This window comes from Anguilla rostrata, chromosome 18 (genome assembly GCF_018555375.3).
Source record: "Anguilla rostrata isolate EN2019 chromosome 18, ASM1855537v3, whole genome shotgun sequence".
NCBI classification, from domain to species: domain Eukaryota; kingdom Metazoa; phylum Chordata; class Actinopteri; order Anguilliformes; family Anguillidae; genus Anguilla; species Anguilla rostrata.
Genome location: NC_057950.1, coordinates 2,635,324 through 2,652,017, shown reverse-complemented (window position 1 = coordinate 2,652,017; position 16,694 = coordinate 2,635,324). Strand labels below are relative to the sequence as shown.

Below are 16,694 nucleotides of genomic sequence, written 5' to 3'. Positions count from 1 at the left end.
AATTTGTGGGTCTGTGGGTCTGTGGGTCTGTGGCCCTCCCATTGACAGACCTCGGCGATCGAACGGGAATGCGCGTTCCAGAATGCGCCATTGCAGCTGTGGCGCTATGCATGCGACAAGAGCCTAGCTGCATGCTAACCTCACCAGCGGCTCACAAATCAACAGCAACCATCGCGGCTCTTGACAAACACATAAGAACTACAGCTTGGCCTTAATGCCGGCTCATGTGCTTAATTCAAGCCCTTGCCCATGTGGCATGAGCAACCGTTAAAGTCATCACAATGCCTGCGGGTGAGTCAGACACTCATCCCACTGCCCTAAAGGGAGGTTAGAGAGCATTACTGCCCACCACATCCTCTCTGGCAGGCAGGGGAATGCTTGCTTTATAAAGCCCAGATATGCATGGGTTCCTGCCTCGATTGCAACAACAAGACTCCGTCACCTTGACCTTGAGTTGGGCATTTAGCTGAAATTATATAACCCTCTTTAGATGCTAGCAAATTTTGAAAACACTCCTGAAGGCCTAGGCTGGGCAGCAGTGTAGTATAATGGGTCCTAAAGGTCACAAGTTTGATACCAGGTAGGACTCTGCCGTTGTACCCTTGAGCAAAGTACTTAACCTGCATTGCTTCAGTAATATATCTGGCTGTATAAATGGATGCAATGAAAAAAGTATGTCGCTCTGGATAAGAGCATCTGCTAAATGCCTGTTAACAAACCGAAGCACAAAGTGATAGCAGAGGAGAAACTGGTTCCGAATGTTGTTAAGAATCTATGTTTCTGGTAAATCTGTCAACTTTTCACTGCCGCGTAAAAAAAAGGGTTAAAGCTTTTCAAATAACTATTTGACCCAGCTGTGAACTCCAGGCCCAAACCGCAGCAAAACAGGAACATGGTGGGAGAAATGGAAAGATCTCCCCCCGCGAAATTATACTGAAGCAGTAACGATATCACCTCTTCTGAGAGATCAGATAAGGGCAATATTACTGTTAGACTAGCATCTCCAAGGTGGTGGACCGGAAAAGACTCATAGCTGAGCAGTGAAACTCAAATGATGTAGAATAATGAAAATTTCAGTGTTCAAAGGGCAGACTGGCTTTGCTCTAAACAGGGATCTCAAACTGAAATCTGGGAGGGCTGCTGCGTCTGCTGGTCTTTGCTGTGTTCCTGCACTTAAGTGCTTAATTAAAGTCAGCGATTGGCTACATACCTTGTTTTCAAGGCCTAAATTGGCTGCTGGTTGAAAGGAAATCACAAAAGCCAGCAGAGACTGCGGCCCTCCAGGACGGGAGTTTGTGACCCCTTGCTCTAAAATAATTATCGTGCAGTAGCCCTCGTCCCAGAGCGCCATTCCGATTTTAGACAAACACATATCACAAGGGCAGGTTCGACCTTAACTCACACGAAAATACAGAAACCATGTTTCCGCTTTAAAAACCGTCATTGCAACACACTCTTCCTTAGCTGTAGGTCACCAGAAAACCTCTGCCTTCTCTTCTTCAAAGTGAGGGATGATTCTGTTCAGTTCAGTTAAGACAAAGCTAAATAATGAATCACACATTTTAATTCAATTGAGAACAAAACCTTCGCCCCTGAGCCGTGCAGCAAAATATTTTTAGGACCATCCAAACTAATTGCTCACCGCTCACAGCTGTGTTTTGACCTAGCTGTCAGCTTCAGTGGATGCACAGTGATTCCCTGAAAGCTGTTTCACGTAATTATTTAAACACACCGTATTTCAGGACAATTAGCAGCTGCTGCTAAATTTGCATCAACAGGGGTGGGTCTGAAATTTATGCTGCTTTCCCAAGCCAGTTTTTCTTAAACAGCTGACATTTACAACAGAAAATATAATAAGTTTGTGTACTGACATGGTTAAAAAAAAAACCTTTTGCTACAATGCCAAAATGTCAACAGATTCCAAATTATGTTGTTCTTTGACTGAAACTTTGGAATGAGTACAGCATACTGGATCCTCCAAATAATAAACAACCTTCTGCAGAAAGACAAGCAGGCCGCTCTCTGAATAAAAGTTGCATTACACGCCAATCCCATGTAGTAGTTCAAGTCATGATTTATTTCCATCAGTAATGCTGCTTTCTCCAACTGAACGCATGCTTTCCACTGAATTGTCCCTTTTGTTCTCTGACTAAAAGGAATTCAAAGGATTCAGAAATGATATCACCACATTTACTGTCCTGACAACACAGACAGGAATGATGTGCTCATTAAGAAACAACTCATTAGCATTATAAAATAAACTTACACATGTATAATAAGGCACGTGTGTGACAACCAATAAATCTCTGAACACATTTTGTTTTGCTGTTTCCCAGATTATTTGTGGTCTTAGTTCAATGTGTAGGTGAAAAAATAGCCATCGTTGATTCATACATTAATCTCTGTATAAGAAAGTACAAAAGCTGTTTCAAGGGCGATACTGCATTTGAGACAAAGCAAAGTGCGAATGGAAATGACTGTAATAGGTATAAAAACTTCAGATTCATTGTGTCCTTCTCTAAGTGCATCCAGCAAGTATAATGTTCTCTGTGTGTGTGTGTGTCTGTGAGTGTGTGCCTGTGTGTGAGATGTGTATGTTTGTGTGTGCGTATGCTGTGTGTGCGTGTGTGTGTTGGCGTGCGTGTTATGTGTGTCTACTGCATCCGTTTTTCTTCTCTTCTTAACCATATGAGGCCCTATGGCTCCTAAAACAGCAGAACTGAATGTAAAATACACAGCGGTTCTAAAAGCAGCACATATGTATTGTGACATAACCTGAGCCCACAACAATGTACAGAGCCTACAGGGAGATTTGAAGGCCAGGCATTCTTCTGATTGGGCAATCAGAAAACCAGTACAGTAAATGACACATTTATGAGCCAATAAACTCTGCATTGCAGGCTTTACACAGAGCTGGGAAGGGCTTGGCAGGAACACAGGCATGTTAAAGAGCTGTATAAATATGTGTTATATTGGTTTCAACTTCACTTAATGCTGCAGAGTAAATGTAACCACAACCTTCAGCACGGATGTGTAGATTTCCTTAGAATGAAAATAGTGCTTCAGTTCCTCATTACTCACAAGTCACACTATGACACTATGAAAGAACAGAAATTACAGTAAAAATAACTTCCCGAGATGAAAATGTCATCCACAGCAGTGGAGTTTTATGCAGTCAGTGTTCTACCACTGTGTGCTACCTATGGCTCAGTCTTACCAGCTTTTCGACACCAAGTGAGTCCTGTGTGAGATAGTGTGAAAATATCTGACTGAGATCAAAACCATTGAGGAGATTGATCTCCAAGTCTTCACGTTGTCTTTTTGGAAGCTTTCAGGCGTAAGCCCTCCAGAATGTAGCAAGATAATAATGGTTGATGAACACTGCGACAAGCGATGATTAGGTGATGAACTACCGCGCTAAAGATGGATTCCCTTTTACCAGAGCAGTTAGGTGCCCCCCGCCCCCCCCCCCAACGGATCACTCCACAGCTCCCTCTCTTCCCCAGAGCGTGCCCACTGACAGGCTGTCGGCCCTGTGAGGCCCCGCCCTGCTCATCGAAGCCCCGCCTCCACTATCCCACTGCTGACACCAGTGTAAGGACCGAGGATCTGACGAGGCTTCTGAACTCGGGTCTCCTGGGTGAGGGGGGGTGGGGTGGGGGACGGGGGGGGGGGAGGGGGGGGACACTAACCACAGCCACAGCACTAAAGACGAGTCCACCTTTAGCTTAGCAGTCCGGCGGATCGCTACGCACAGGACAGGACAGCGGCCGAAGGAGCGCGGCGAAAGGGCTCACCCAGCTCGGCCTTTTCCCGCAGGACGTCCTTGAAGTTGAGGCCGCTGTTGAGGGTGGACTCCCGGTACTTGTGCAGGGCCTCCCGGCGGCCGTTGTTCCCCAGCTCCTTCAGGACGGACGGCTTCAGGGGCTCCGCCCTGAGGCCCCGCCTCCACTGCGACGCGTCTCGCACCGTCCATTTCACCAGGTTGTCCAACTTCACGATGACCTTCTCCGAGACGGCCACGAGCTCGTCCTGCAGGGGGGGAGAAACAGGCGCGGCGTCAGGCTGGTCGACAGGAAGTAGCATTTTGGTTTTTATCTCTGAGCATGTGACCCGTCCTGGGTTTCCTAACTGATACTGCGAGAAACCGGGTGAGTAAAACAAACATTAGGCAAAGGACAACAGAAATAAAATAATCTTTTTTTTTTTTTGTCTTTATGTAAACGTCTCCATGGTGAATTTTTGGATGGCACCGCCCAAATTAATTCAGGAAAGGTTTATAAGCACGAACCACTTGTTTCAGTTCCTGGATTTCACACGATCGTCTGAACTGCACTGGCTTATTCTCCGCGCATAATGCAGAAGTAAAAAGTGGTTTATAAATTCACTGAAATTTTAGGTCCCTTGTATCACTGCATGCTAATTGCACGTTAGATAGTTCTGTGAAACTGCCCACGCCACACAAGAAAGTTAAGAGAGTACATTTCACGGCATGTGCTCAAAAGGTTGGTCTTCAGGCGATGACATCATGGCTCATAGGTGCACCGTGCACAAAAAAGGAATTGCTGGACAATTAGACCCTGATATGCCTCAACCGTGCAGGCGATGCCGTCAAAAAAGTTCTCTCTGCGGCACCCTGACAGTGAAGCTGTGCTGTCTGAAGAGAGCGCCGGATAATGTTTGTCTCCATTTTCCAGCAATAATCAACAGCAGATAGGCTCACACGACTCCCAGTTCCCCGGCGTGCAGGGGAAAACACCATAATCTCATTAAAATTAAACGAGAAGTCAACCTTGTGCTTTAATGCTGCAACCTTCAAAAGAGAAATTACTGTGCCACGGGTGTCCAATCTAATCCAAAAAAGGGCCAGGGTGGGCGCAGATTTCTATTTTAGCCCAGTTCTATGACATCCGAGTCAACTAATTGACTAATTGCGCTCTTCAATGAAGGCTTTGATAAGCAGAATCAGGCATCGTAGTGCTGGACTATAGACAGAGACTGCATGCTCGTCTCACTGGAAAAGTATCCCTTCAGCGTACCCTAGCATACGCTTTACGGACTCAACTGAATGAAATGGAAAAAAGCAGGACATAAAATCATTGTTAGCAATTTGGCGTTCACAATAACATTACGTTACATGCATTTAGCAGACGCTCTTAGCCAGAGCGACTTACGCAACTTTTTCATCGCATTTACATTGCACCCATTCAAACAGCTGGAGATATACACTGAAGCAATGCAGGTTAAGTACCTTGCTCAAGGGTATCGAACCTGTGACCTTTAGGTTACAAGACCAGTTCCTTACCCATTACCTATGATACTACACTGCCGCCTAGAAAACATTCGGGTTAATTTATAAATGTCTGTGTCCTGGCCCGTTTCTCTCCCTTTTAAATATGGAGAGTAAGGAGTAACAGCTGACTGTGGAAAAACAGACACAACATACTGGGAGCGATGGTGAAAACATAACTGAGACGGGTCAAGAGAGGCTCCCTGTCCTTCCCCTAACCGGCAACCTACATCCTACTTCTCTTTTACATTTCTTTAGAAATATTGCGCCCTATCTTTACAATTATCTCACGTCATACTGGAGACGCCTCCTCTGGAGATCTGGCCCAGAAACCTAAAAGGCATGACTTAACAAATGAACATTGCAAAAAAAAAAAAGTCCTATTACAATAGCTACCTCAGAAATTCAGCCTAGCAGGCAAGGCAACTTTCCATATAACTCAGTCTCTGATCTTTCAAAACACCTCCACAGTGGTATCAAAATAAACCATACATTATAGAAGGCACATAAATTCTGTGCTGTTACATGAACAAAAAAAAATCTATACACAGTTTACACATTTTGAAATACAGACACATGATTTCCCGCACCTGATTAATGTCAGCTTTGGCCAAGTTCCAAAAAACACTTCCTTTTAACTCATGAAGGTGTATCAAATATCAATTAGCAACAGCTGCCAAAATAAGCGCAAACAACTAACATATGCAGATGTTCCATTGTGCATTAACACAAAACTGATCTGCTATTAAGCCTAAATTTAAATGTAACTGAAGACAGGCCAAATATGCCACATTTTATATTACATTACATTTTTATGTAATGTAATGTAACATTTACACAAGAGTGAGAAGTAGGAGTAAAACAAAATGGAATTTTGGTTCATTGAGATTTATTTGCATACAGTTGGGCCCGGCTTACCGAGCTACTCCCTTTGCATTAATACTAGGGAGCTCACAACAAAGGTCAAAGGTCACAAAGAAATGGCATTGCTGATGGACGGATAATAATGCCATAATAATGCTGCAAGGCAATACAGAACCAGCTGGGTTACATCAAAATGAGATTACCATATATCAGTGCATTTGACAAAACTGCATACTAGGCAATGTGGTAATTTCATATCCTCTGTTGAAGCACTCGGATGAATATTCATCAGTCATGAATATATGGATCAGTGCACATATTTACCATGCCTGTATATCTTTTAATATAGGGCCTGATTCCATTAGTGCTTCACAACCCCCAGTTTCTCTTTTACGATTCACAAAAACAGCATTTAAAACCCACTTTTAACACAGTGGACATGACTCCCTAACATTGATTTACAAATAAATGCAAGTGGTTTGATGCTGTTCTCTCGCACGTAGTTTGGCTAGCTCAGCTTTTTACTGAAATCACTGAACAAAGCCACTGTTTCAAATCCTCAAAGCTGCTGACAGCTTAGTTTGCCACTGGGTTTCAAAACAATGCTTGTCCTGTCCACGTCAGTTCTTGACTTTGTATTTGTATTAAACAAACAAAAAAAAAACTTCTAAATCATCAGCATGCCCTTTCAATGACCTCACTCTTGGCTTCTTTGTGACAGCTATAATAGCATTCTTATGACTGCTTACATATGTGCATGATTTCAATGTTATTACACATATTATGCCTATTATTACTCAATCTACAAAATCAAAATTAACTCAAACTAACAATAACGTCTCCATGAGATGTGCTCGGGTAATGCTTTTAGGAACCTTGAGATCTATGGCACACGTTAAACAAAGGGTCTACTGTAGCTTCTAGAATGCCTATCGAATCACTGTCGTGGTAACAGGACACGCCCAGAGGATGCCATTTTGCAAAGTCAAATAATCACTCTTCTTTCCTGATAGCTGAGCTTGCTCACATCCACAAATTGACAAGATCACACTGTCGTCAGGGTGCGTAAATGCAAACACAATCAGACCTGCTGGTGAACCTGAACAGAAGTGATACATATATCTGTATATGAATACAATCTCTCCTGCTATTTGTATATCACATATACTGTGTGGATAGCCGAATAACTAAAATACTGTTGTTTAAACTTAACAAAACTGTATACTGTACACAATATTTTTCATATTCCTAAATTTTACTTGATTCCCAGGTTGCTGACTGGCCACATGCAACATTCTACTACTACAGAAGGCGACTAAAACTTCTCATTTTAATCACATTTTTAAATATTCATTTAAAAAGTACACTTTAATTCTTCTGGATATATGCTGAAGCAATGTAGGTTAAGTACATTGCTCAAGGGTACAACGCCAGTGTCCTACTGGGGAATCGAACCTGTGACCAAACCTTTAGGTTACAAGACCAGCTCCTTACCCATTATACTACACTGCTGCCCCATTATACTACACTACCTCCCCATTATACTACACACTGCTGCCCCATTATACTACACTTCTCCATCCAAGCCTCCTGTGGCTCGGGTATAATTTTTGTTTTAACAAGAAAACTCTGGCATGCAGTGATCACAATGTGGGTAATGACCAAAATCTGTGAATAATTTACATCCATTCCAATAAGAAAGAAATCTGCTGAAGGGCAATTTTCACACTCTATTCAAGAAGCGGTTAGGTCTGTTTTTTTTTTTTGTTTTTTTTCCACCCCCCTTCAGAATTCCAGGCATTGTTTGAGGCATGTATCATGTGGCTTGTCGCATATGGTCCCTATGAAATACATATGGTCCCTATGAAATACATATGGTCATTAATATTTTCCACTTGTGTCCTAATTTTAGGAACAACCCCTATGGCGATTGTGTGCCAAAAAAGCCGCTAATATCACATTAAAGAAAGTTACCTTTAAAAAGCAAACAGAACAGATCATCTCATTTCAGTTATAAATATATCCAAAGCACATGGGTCTTTGCCAAGCAGAAAAAAAAGATTTCTGGACCCATGCCACAAATTTCTTCCCTGATAACAGTGTTCAAGTGACAACCGTCATGACATGCTGCTTTGCAATTCAGAATAACAGCGGAGAAACTAATTAGATACTGCTCACTTCTCCCCAGTCCACCTTGTAGCCTGATCACGTTAAAGCAAATTGAAATCCTGAGGCACAAGTCAGCCCTAATATTAAAACTGTTGGAATTCTAAATATGATGCTAATCCGTGGCGCAGAAAGTGTACAGGAATCCATACCGCAGCTGCCTGTCGTCGCAGCTATCGCTCCAGATAAGTGGGGCACTGTACTGTTATTGTGCAATTCAGAATGACAAATGCTGACACTTCCTGAATGGAGTCTTTATAAATTATAATAACAGAACATACAGGTTTGTTTTCACCACAAATAGCACTGCCGTATCAAAACAGTAATGTGGGAAGTCCACCTGTGCGTTATCCACCGCTAGGCCGCTAATATATGCAAAAATAACTGAAGCACGTCCAACACCCCCGTCTGAGTGTGCAGTTATTGTTAGATCCACTGTTGTTGTTGTTGTTGTTGTTCTAACGCTTAAAAAAAAAAAATTTTAAGCTGAGCTACACAAACAGAAATTAACAGTAATCATTATAAGCGACCACGTTGCTTCCTGTGACAGAAATGGCCTCTTGCTTGCTCAGTTACAGGGCAGTTGTTTTTGGCAACTAGGGTAGTGAGCTGGGCAAAATAAGAGCAGAGCATGTATTAATCAGAGGGTGATTTTTCCCTCCCAGAGTTCCCACCAGCTTTTGACAACACAGTAAGCAGACTGGCAGACCAAGAGCCCTGCAGGCCTGCTGCTGTTCCTGCCACTGCTCTCTTTGCTAACGACTGACAATGTCAGACCAGAGAGGAAATGACATCACCCGAGCCTACAGAAGCAAGCCACCTGGAAACACACTACCTGCTTTCATTACCCTTGGTAACCGTTCATATGCTCGCCTTCAGCTGCTGTATTATATTCAATGCCTCTTTTGCTTCTTTGATATGTACAGTATACGTCTTACTTACAGTACAGTGAGTAATGGGTTTCAAGAAACCACTTCCTGAAAGACTGAGAAAAACTGGTTGCCAGATTGGAGGTGTTTTTAAAAAATGAACTGGGAAGATTCAGAATAAACATGCATGGGAGTTATAACAGATGGGATGTGTGTTTAGGTAAAGTATTAGTTAAAACTTCATCAGTGATCCTTTGTCTGAAAAATACTAGCCAGCCACTGTACCTACTTTGATTCCTTTGTTACTTCAAGGACAGTAACTACCTGTTCATTGCTATGCTAGCTAACAATAAAACACACACAAGCTGGCTATGAAAACTGACAGCTGCCCAGCTAGCTAAAATGCTGAAATAATACTTACTCACAACAAATCTAAAAAATATACATAAAGAACAAATATCTAAACTGTTTATTTATATCTTAGCAAAGGCACTACCTTATAACATGTCAGTTTATGAGCACCTTCATTTTACACCATCACTGTTCTGGTGAAGCCAGCAATGGAGTTGTCCTGTTTGCAGGGTAGATGCAATATTATATTAGCCATACAAAACTACATAAATCACATGACTGAGACACAATGCAAAATGCCAACCAGTGCACAATGCACGGTACTTACATCTTATTCTGTGCCTAACTGAGGTCAATGACCCAGCCAGTTAGCCGAAATGCCAAAGGCAGTTTTCATGAGGGAGTTTATTTCTGCGACTTCCAACACTCCCTACTGCCCCCTGCTTAAATACACATTTTATTTACGTGAATGATAAAGGGAGGATTAACAAGCTAATTAGTATCATTACAATGGACGGCGCCTTTTAAAGTGCTCACAAGACAGGGCGTGCAGACGGGGTCACAATCAAAGAATGTACCTATAAGATATACCTTCAATTGATGGGGCTAACAAAGTTCTCCAGCTTTGAAAAGCACAACAGTCCCATATGTACTATGGTAAAAATTCTCAAATTAAATATTGACTAAGCAAACTGATTAAATAAGCACACCTTCAAGCCTGGAGCAAAAAAAAATATATTTTTGAGATCTGAAGTGGAGAACAAAAACACAAATGAACATTAGAGGAGGACAACCTGTTCTGCATTGTCTTCCTCTCCTCCCTCCCTCCCTTCCTCCCTCCCTCTCTTATCCTCTCCTCTCCCACTGGGGCTGCTGTATCTAAAGGGCCTCAAAAGTCTGCTTGCAGCTGAGCAGTAATCAGCGTTTGCAATTTACCAAACGACAGGGGTCACATCCAACTTCACACCCACACTTTGTTAAAAGAGCGAGAAAATAACTATTTGGTGCATTTAAAAATAAATAAATAAATATGCAAGTGATTAACTATTTAGCACAGCTTTTTAATTTTTTTTATTTTTTGAACAAAGTACTCTAATTTGTCCACTTAACAACCTATAATGCAATTGAATTTTTAGAAGAGACAGGCAGTTGTAATAGCACTGGAAAGGGAAATATCTGTAATAATACTGGTGCTTTGTGCATATATGTAGCACGTTTAATGATAATATAAATACTGATTCAAAAAGTAAAGGAAAACAATGGCTGCTAATAGTAACTATTATCATCATAATTTAGGTAATTTTATTTCAGTTATTTGATAGGGTACTTTCTCTTTGGAACATTGTACATTTATAAGCGGTATATTTATGCCTCAAACAAGACATTATGGATAGTGTATCAATTTGTTTTGCATGCGTTGTGTGTATTTGCAATGTTTTAATTGAGTAGCAACTCCCATGCAAGGGCATGAAACTTTTTTTCTTCTTCAGTTTTAGCCAATGATACCACGCACCGCTCTTGGAATGCTAATCCTGCACAATAACATGCTCAGAGGTATCCTGAAGTACAGAATACGTCAATATTGCGCATACACCTCTTGGGTTCATATTAACATATTAACACTGAGCATGTCGCTCTGTATCTCTTCTCCAGATCACCAGTCATGTCATACAAACGTTAAACGTCTCGAAAGCAAATAATTCACATCGTCATTCTAGGGGGAGGGTATGAAAATAAAAAGTTGTTGGGGAGCAGAGGGTCGCAAGAGTAGATTAAATGCATCATCAGCTATAAACGTTTGCAGTAGTAGCAGCAGGTAACAACGTATTCTTTGTAATCATTGGTGCACATGGGTTAAACAGAACATTCCCAGCTAAACGCGTGCTGCACGCTACTTTTTGTTATAGGCTGTATACAGTTAAATATTAGCATCTCGCTAAGGTCGTCCGCACTTGAAACCTGTTGCATATTAGCCTACGAAAAGGAAATTTGATTCTTAACTCTTCACGGAAAACGCACTAAAACAGAAATAACCGCTTGTCTCTTCAATCTGTCGATTCTCGGTGTTTACACAGCTCGCAAGCGAGAAAATGTTTCACTTTCATTAAGCTACCTACGCTTAACAAGCAGTTGTTATCTTTGTAATCTATGTATTGAACTATCTATATATTGCAACAGAGAATTAAGATAATGCAAACATATCCGGACTGGCTCTCACAAGCGTAATCCCCGATCAGGACATCATATTACTTTAATTACAGCTGCATGTGTATAGGTATAGGGAGAGAAAAGGAACTGCACCGCTCTGACATAATAACCTTCATAAATGCCACGCGTCCCCTTTAAGGCATAGAATCAAGCTGCCGTTATCAGATTGCCATTATTAATCGTTGCAGACCGAAAGCAGTTGAATCATGCTTACATAGAAAATGACCGTTTACAATACGATCTTGACTGGAGCTATGTAATTTCTGCCTTTAAGATTGCACGGTAACCATTCGAAGTTGTAAATTAAAACTGACAGATCATGTTTTATGGATTAAGTGCGAATGTTTTGCTAACTGTTAAACATGTTGGTGCTGGTTGGTTACATGTCTGTTTAAAAATACGCCCGGACAGATCTAGCCAGAGAACTGAATGCGGGCTATTACAGTAAATATCATGTATCATCCTATTACGATGACTCTTAACGTGACGGCTTCTGTTACTACATTTACATCCATTTCGTAATTTCCGTTCTAATTTACAAAATAGCTAGCTCTTCGTCTAAAACGCGTGGTCTAATTTCTCACTAACTTTACTGAACATAATGAAGTCGGCTATAACATTTCACGATAATAATTAGCCTACATCTCATTATAAAAACATTCACGCGACAGACCGGTAAAAATGTGCAGTTAAAGAGCAAACCCTCAAACTGCTATTCGTATTTAAAAAATTTTTTTTTTTTTTAACTTAGTCAGATGTTACCATGGGAAACAATATACTCCTCCATACGATTACTTACACTCAACTGACTGTTTCTCTGATAAAGCAGGCTGAGATCTGAGCGCATGATTCGGTACGTGCTGTGTGGCTTTACGTCATTGAAAATTCAAAGTAGACTCGATACATATAGGTCATATATCCCAAGTGCTTCAATTGAAAATGATACCAAACGCCATTTACCAGCAGTATTGTAAACGTACAACTCAAGCTGTGAATAAACATCGGGAAATATGTTTGTAATCACCTCGCCGTGATTGACAGTTCTTCCCTGGGGAGTGTCTTCTGGTAGAAAATAAAGTTTGGAGCTAGATAAGAGTTGCTTGGTTGTCCTTTCTTCCCACAACAGCTGGAGCTCCGCTATGCAGATTGGATCTCCCGGTTTACATCTCACAAAGAAAAAGTCGCCCAGAGACAGAATTCTTGGTTTGCCTTCAAGGTGAAATTTAAATGCCTTGTAGAAAACGTAAGGTCCGTGCAAACCACAAGGTGAGCCGACCCACTGCGGAAACGATAACAAGCAGTTAATTCAATAAATTATCACATTCTCATTCAATAAACACACAATCTAAACAAACGACTTGGATTAGTTAATTCGTGAGTGAGGAATGAATGAGCAAAAAATATTTCAGGGAACACGAGAAATACATGTACATTATGCGATTTTAGAGATGAAACGATGTATTTTCATGTTTGCTAACACTGCATATTTTGTAATAAAAGTTTCTTGTTAATTTCGGAGTTTCTAAAATTGCTGCTACGTATATGCAAACGCAGATGTAACAATAACGCTATCAATATATCAAAAAAATCTACAGAGAATTGCTAATACCTTAAGTGAGTTGGGCTCCATCTCGACGTTCTGAATTGATTAAACACAACATTCTCTCCAAACTTGTTGGCTTGAATGGATTGCTAACGGTCCTGGAAGGATACAATCTTTCCTCCGCTACAGCTGTTACACCCTCAATATGAAATCAAGACGGCACCAATGCAATAACACACGAATGCAAACTATGTTGTCCAATTTTTTTGCATGAGTCTACTGTTTCAAAATCCGTGACTGTTATTCGGCTCATTCGCATAACTTTCGCATTAAATTCGAAATTACGACGGAACATACGTTTCTGGACACGTTTATTTGTATCGATTCAGTCTTAAAATGCAAGTAGCTCTCTGCGTGCTGATATTGTTCTTCCAATAAAAAGATACACGTGTTTAAATGTTTACTACGTTTACGCAATACATAAAATAGCAAAATTGTTACTTTGTTATTTTAGGCGACGTGATTAACAAAATATACAGCGTACAGGACCTGTGTCGAGGACGACTGTATGTATAATAGAAAGAACATTTCCTGCAGAGATTCGGGGGCGCTCTTCTTTTTTTTCCAAGTTATGCGCGTTTACTGTAGCAATTTGGACAGTGTTTGACTTTGAGCTGGGCTACGAGTCCAAACATTAGACTTGAATGTGTCGGTTTTTGCTTTAAATGCATTAACTGCTTTGTTTTGTTGTCCGCTCTATACAAAAATATATGGTCACCACTGTTCGCTTGAAGAAAGCGTCTCAACTGTATAAGGGCTATAGGCTATAGCTGGCAAACACGGAAACAGCAGGCGCTCGTCGATTTACTGCCATAATGCTTATAACATAAATATTTAATCACTGTAATAGATCACCGAATGTCTACAGCTTATATTTTAGGAACCTTGTTGATTTAATGAATACGATGTATTCAGATCAGGCTACACGATTACAAACATTGGCTAGAACTGCAGCAGTGGACTAACCGATTTTTACTGGGTAATCTTACTGTAGCGTAGTTATCCCGCATATACCGTAAAATAACAACTTGTTAAAATACAATCAGAGCGCTCAGTTTACACGTTAAATGACAAATTAGTATCCTAAGACGTATCATCAGACGGATTCATAGAATATTTCCCCCAAGACTTTAGGCTAGTCTACTGCACATAAAATTTGACATCGCGAATCAGAGGAAGCAGCAAGCTTCTATTAATATACGGGAACAGAAAGCCAACGACGACCATACTGTTAATGCATTGCCTATTTTATTTTCTTGTAATGAACATGACTTTTGGCTACTTAACGCTAGTGAATTGTACAGCTGCGTGACTTCTACCATGCAGTTTTATTATAAGCTACAATGCAAATAAATTGGAAGGACAAAAACGAAGTTAGAACATGTTTAATACCCCCGGATGCACTGCGGTAGTTATGCGGGCTATTTTTATACCTTATGCAATGTGTTGTTTGAAGTCACGAGGGGGTACCGATGCACAGCCAGCTCAATGCGTATGCGTGCTTCTAAGAAATTGATTTGCTTAATACTTTTACGAACTGTCCGTGCACTTTCTTTTTTTTTTTTTTTTTTTTTTTTAAAGAACAGTCGATTACGGTCACGTGGTGTTCGAAAATGTAGCCATTAACGTTCAAGGAGGTGTAAAAAGTAGAAACAGTGGCATACAAAGGGGATTTTAGATAAGGCTGTTGATCCGGAGATTGTGACAAAAAAAGTAATTAAGTCAAGTGGCTATTGCGAGGAGATTAAATAAGCGAGACAAGACATAAGGACTGTTCACGACATACTGCAATGCAAAATTAATGGCATTACGTTCAATGCACTGTTCGTGTCAAATATGTCAGACTTATTATACTTTTTGCTATTATCCAAGTTTATATCTAATAATCATAACAACATGATAATGACGACGACAACAACAAAAAAGCAGCAAGAATAAGAATATGATGATGATGATGATGATAATTGTAATTACATCTTATATATGTAAGTGACAAGTATTTTGAAATACAAACGATTTTTTTCGACTATGTCAGTAGTATTCTATTCCAGGTTGAAGAAGACATAAATGTTTTTTTTTTTTTTTTTTTTGTTTTTTTTCTTGCTTTGTTTTAAAGAAATAAAATAACTGATGTTGGACTTGGAGACAAATGTAAGACAGTTGCACTCACTCATCTGCTGAATGTGACAGCCACATACAGTAGAATGAGCTTTCAGTGCCCTCTCTGTATGGTAGACACCAAAGACACACACACACACACACACACACACACACACAAACACACACACATACAGACATACACACACACGCATACACATACGCACAAATACAGACACACACACATACAGACACACACACACATGGAGACACACACTCACAAATACAGACGTACACACACAGAGACACACACATACACACAAATACAAACACACACACACACACATACATACACACGCACACAAATACAGACACATAACACATCAACACAACAACACACATCAGCATAAGACAACACTACATACAGACATACACACACACACACACACACACAAATACAGACACATACATACACACATATAGACACACACACACACAGAGGAGGGAATGAAAACAATGTTCCTGCACAGCAGCATTGCTGAGAATATTAGATAAATGCCTCCCATAAAATATACATGCGTGCGAGTATCAAGCTGTCCCATTATTAGCCTGGCGCTATCATCTCGCAAATGTGTTAAGGGTTCCTTTTGATTTAGATAATGCGTTTTAATAGAAAACCAGGCACAGTACATCACACCTTTTCATTAACACTTGATTCCATTTACATAACAATGGTGGGGGGGGGAAGCCTCTCCCTCTCTCTTTCTCTCTCTCTCTCTCTCGCCGTTATCCTTGCACACATGCACACACCTCTATAAATCAACAGCAAGTAGCGGGATTGTAATTACTAAACGGTAGGCTACATGACAGAAATTTCACGTCCGCACTTATATAATCCCCGCTGCTCCTGCTAATTATTAGCTTCAGATATCAAAGGCTGATAGCGGAGGATGATGTAATTGCCCGGGATAGTGTGATCCGCAGCTCACTTTGCCCCATATAGATCTCCACTGCGGCACGCGTTCGCCCCGGCGTGTGGCTGTACGAGTGTGGCAGATTGATGGCCTAATCTTTCTCTCTTTTCTGAGCTGCCGAGAAAGTGTGCAGTTTGAGGGCTTGCGGTGAAATTGAATTCTTTATACTGTATTAGAAAGAGGGAAAGAGAGAGAGAGAGAGAATGCATTTGCGTACATCTAGGCAGAATAAACTAATCATCATGCCATGGTGAACAAAGTCAGAATGATGA

The 16,694-nt window shown here is 40.8% G+C and overlaps 1 protein-coding gene across 1 annotated transcript in view; it reads right to left on the bottom strand.

Annotated features, from left to right (window-relative positions):
* The window catches only part of LOC135244503 (AT-rich interactive domain-containing protein 5B-like), a 75,327-nt gene extending 61,193 nt beyond the window's left edge, over positions 1 to 14,134 (bottom strand). Inside the window, exons 1-3 of the mRNA XM_064316834.1 lie at positions 13,358 to 14,134; positions 12,773 to 13,027; positions 3,798 to 4,032 (exon numbers count right to left, since the gene is read on the bottom strand). Coding sequence (XP_064172904.1) covers positions 3,798 to 4,032; positions 12,773 to 13,027; positions 13,358 to 13,378 — 511 coding nt within the window. The 5' untranslated portion in view covers positions 13,379 to 14,134. The remainder of the gene's footprint in view (positions 1 to 3,797; positions 4,033 to 12,772; positions 13,028 to 13,357) is intronic.
* Between the last annotated feature and the right edge of the window lie 2,560 nt (positions 14,135 to 16,694).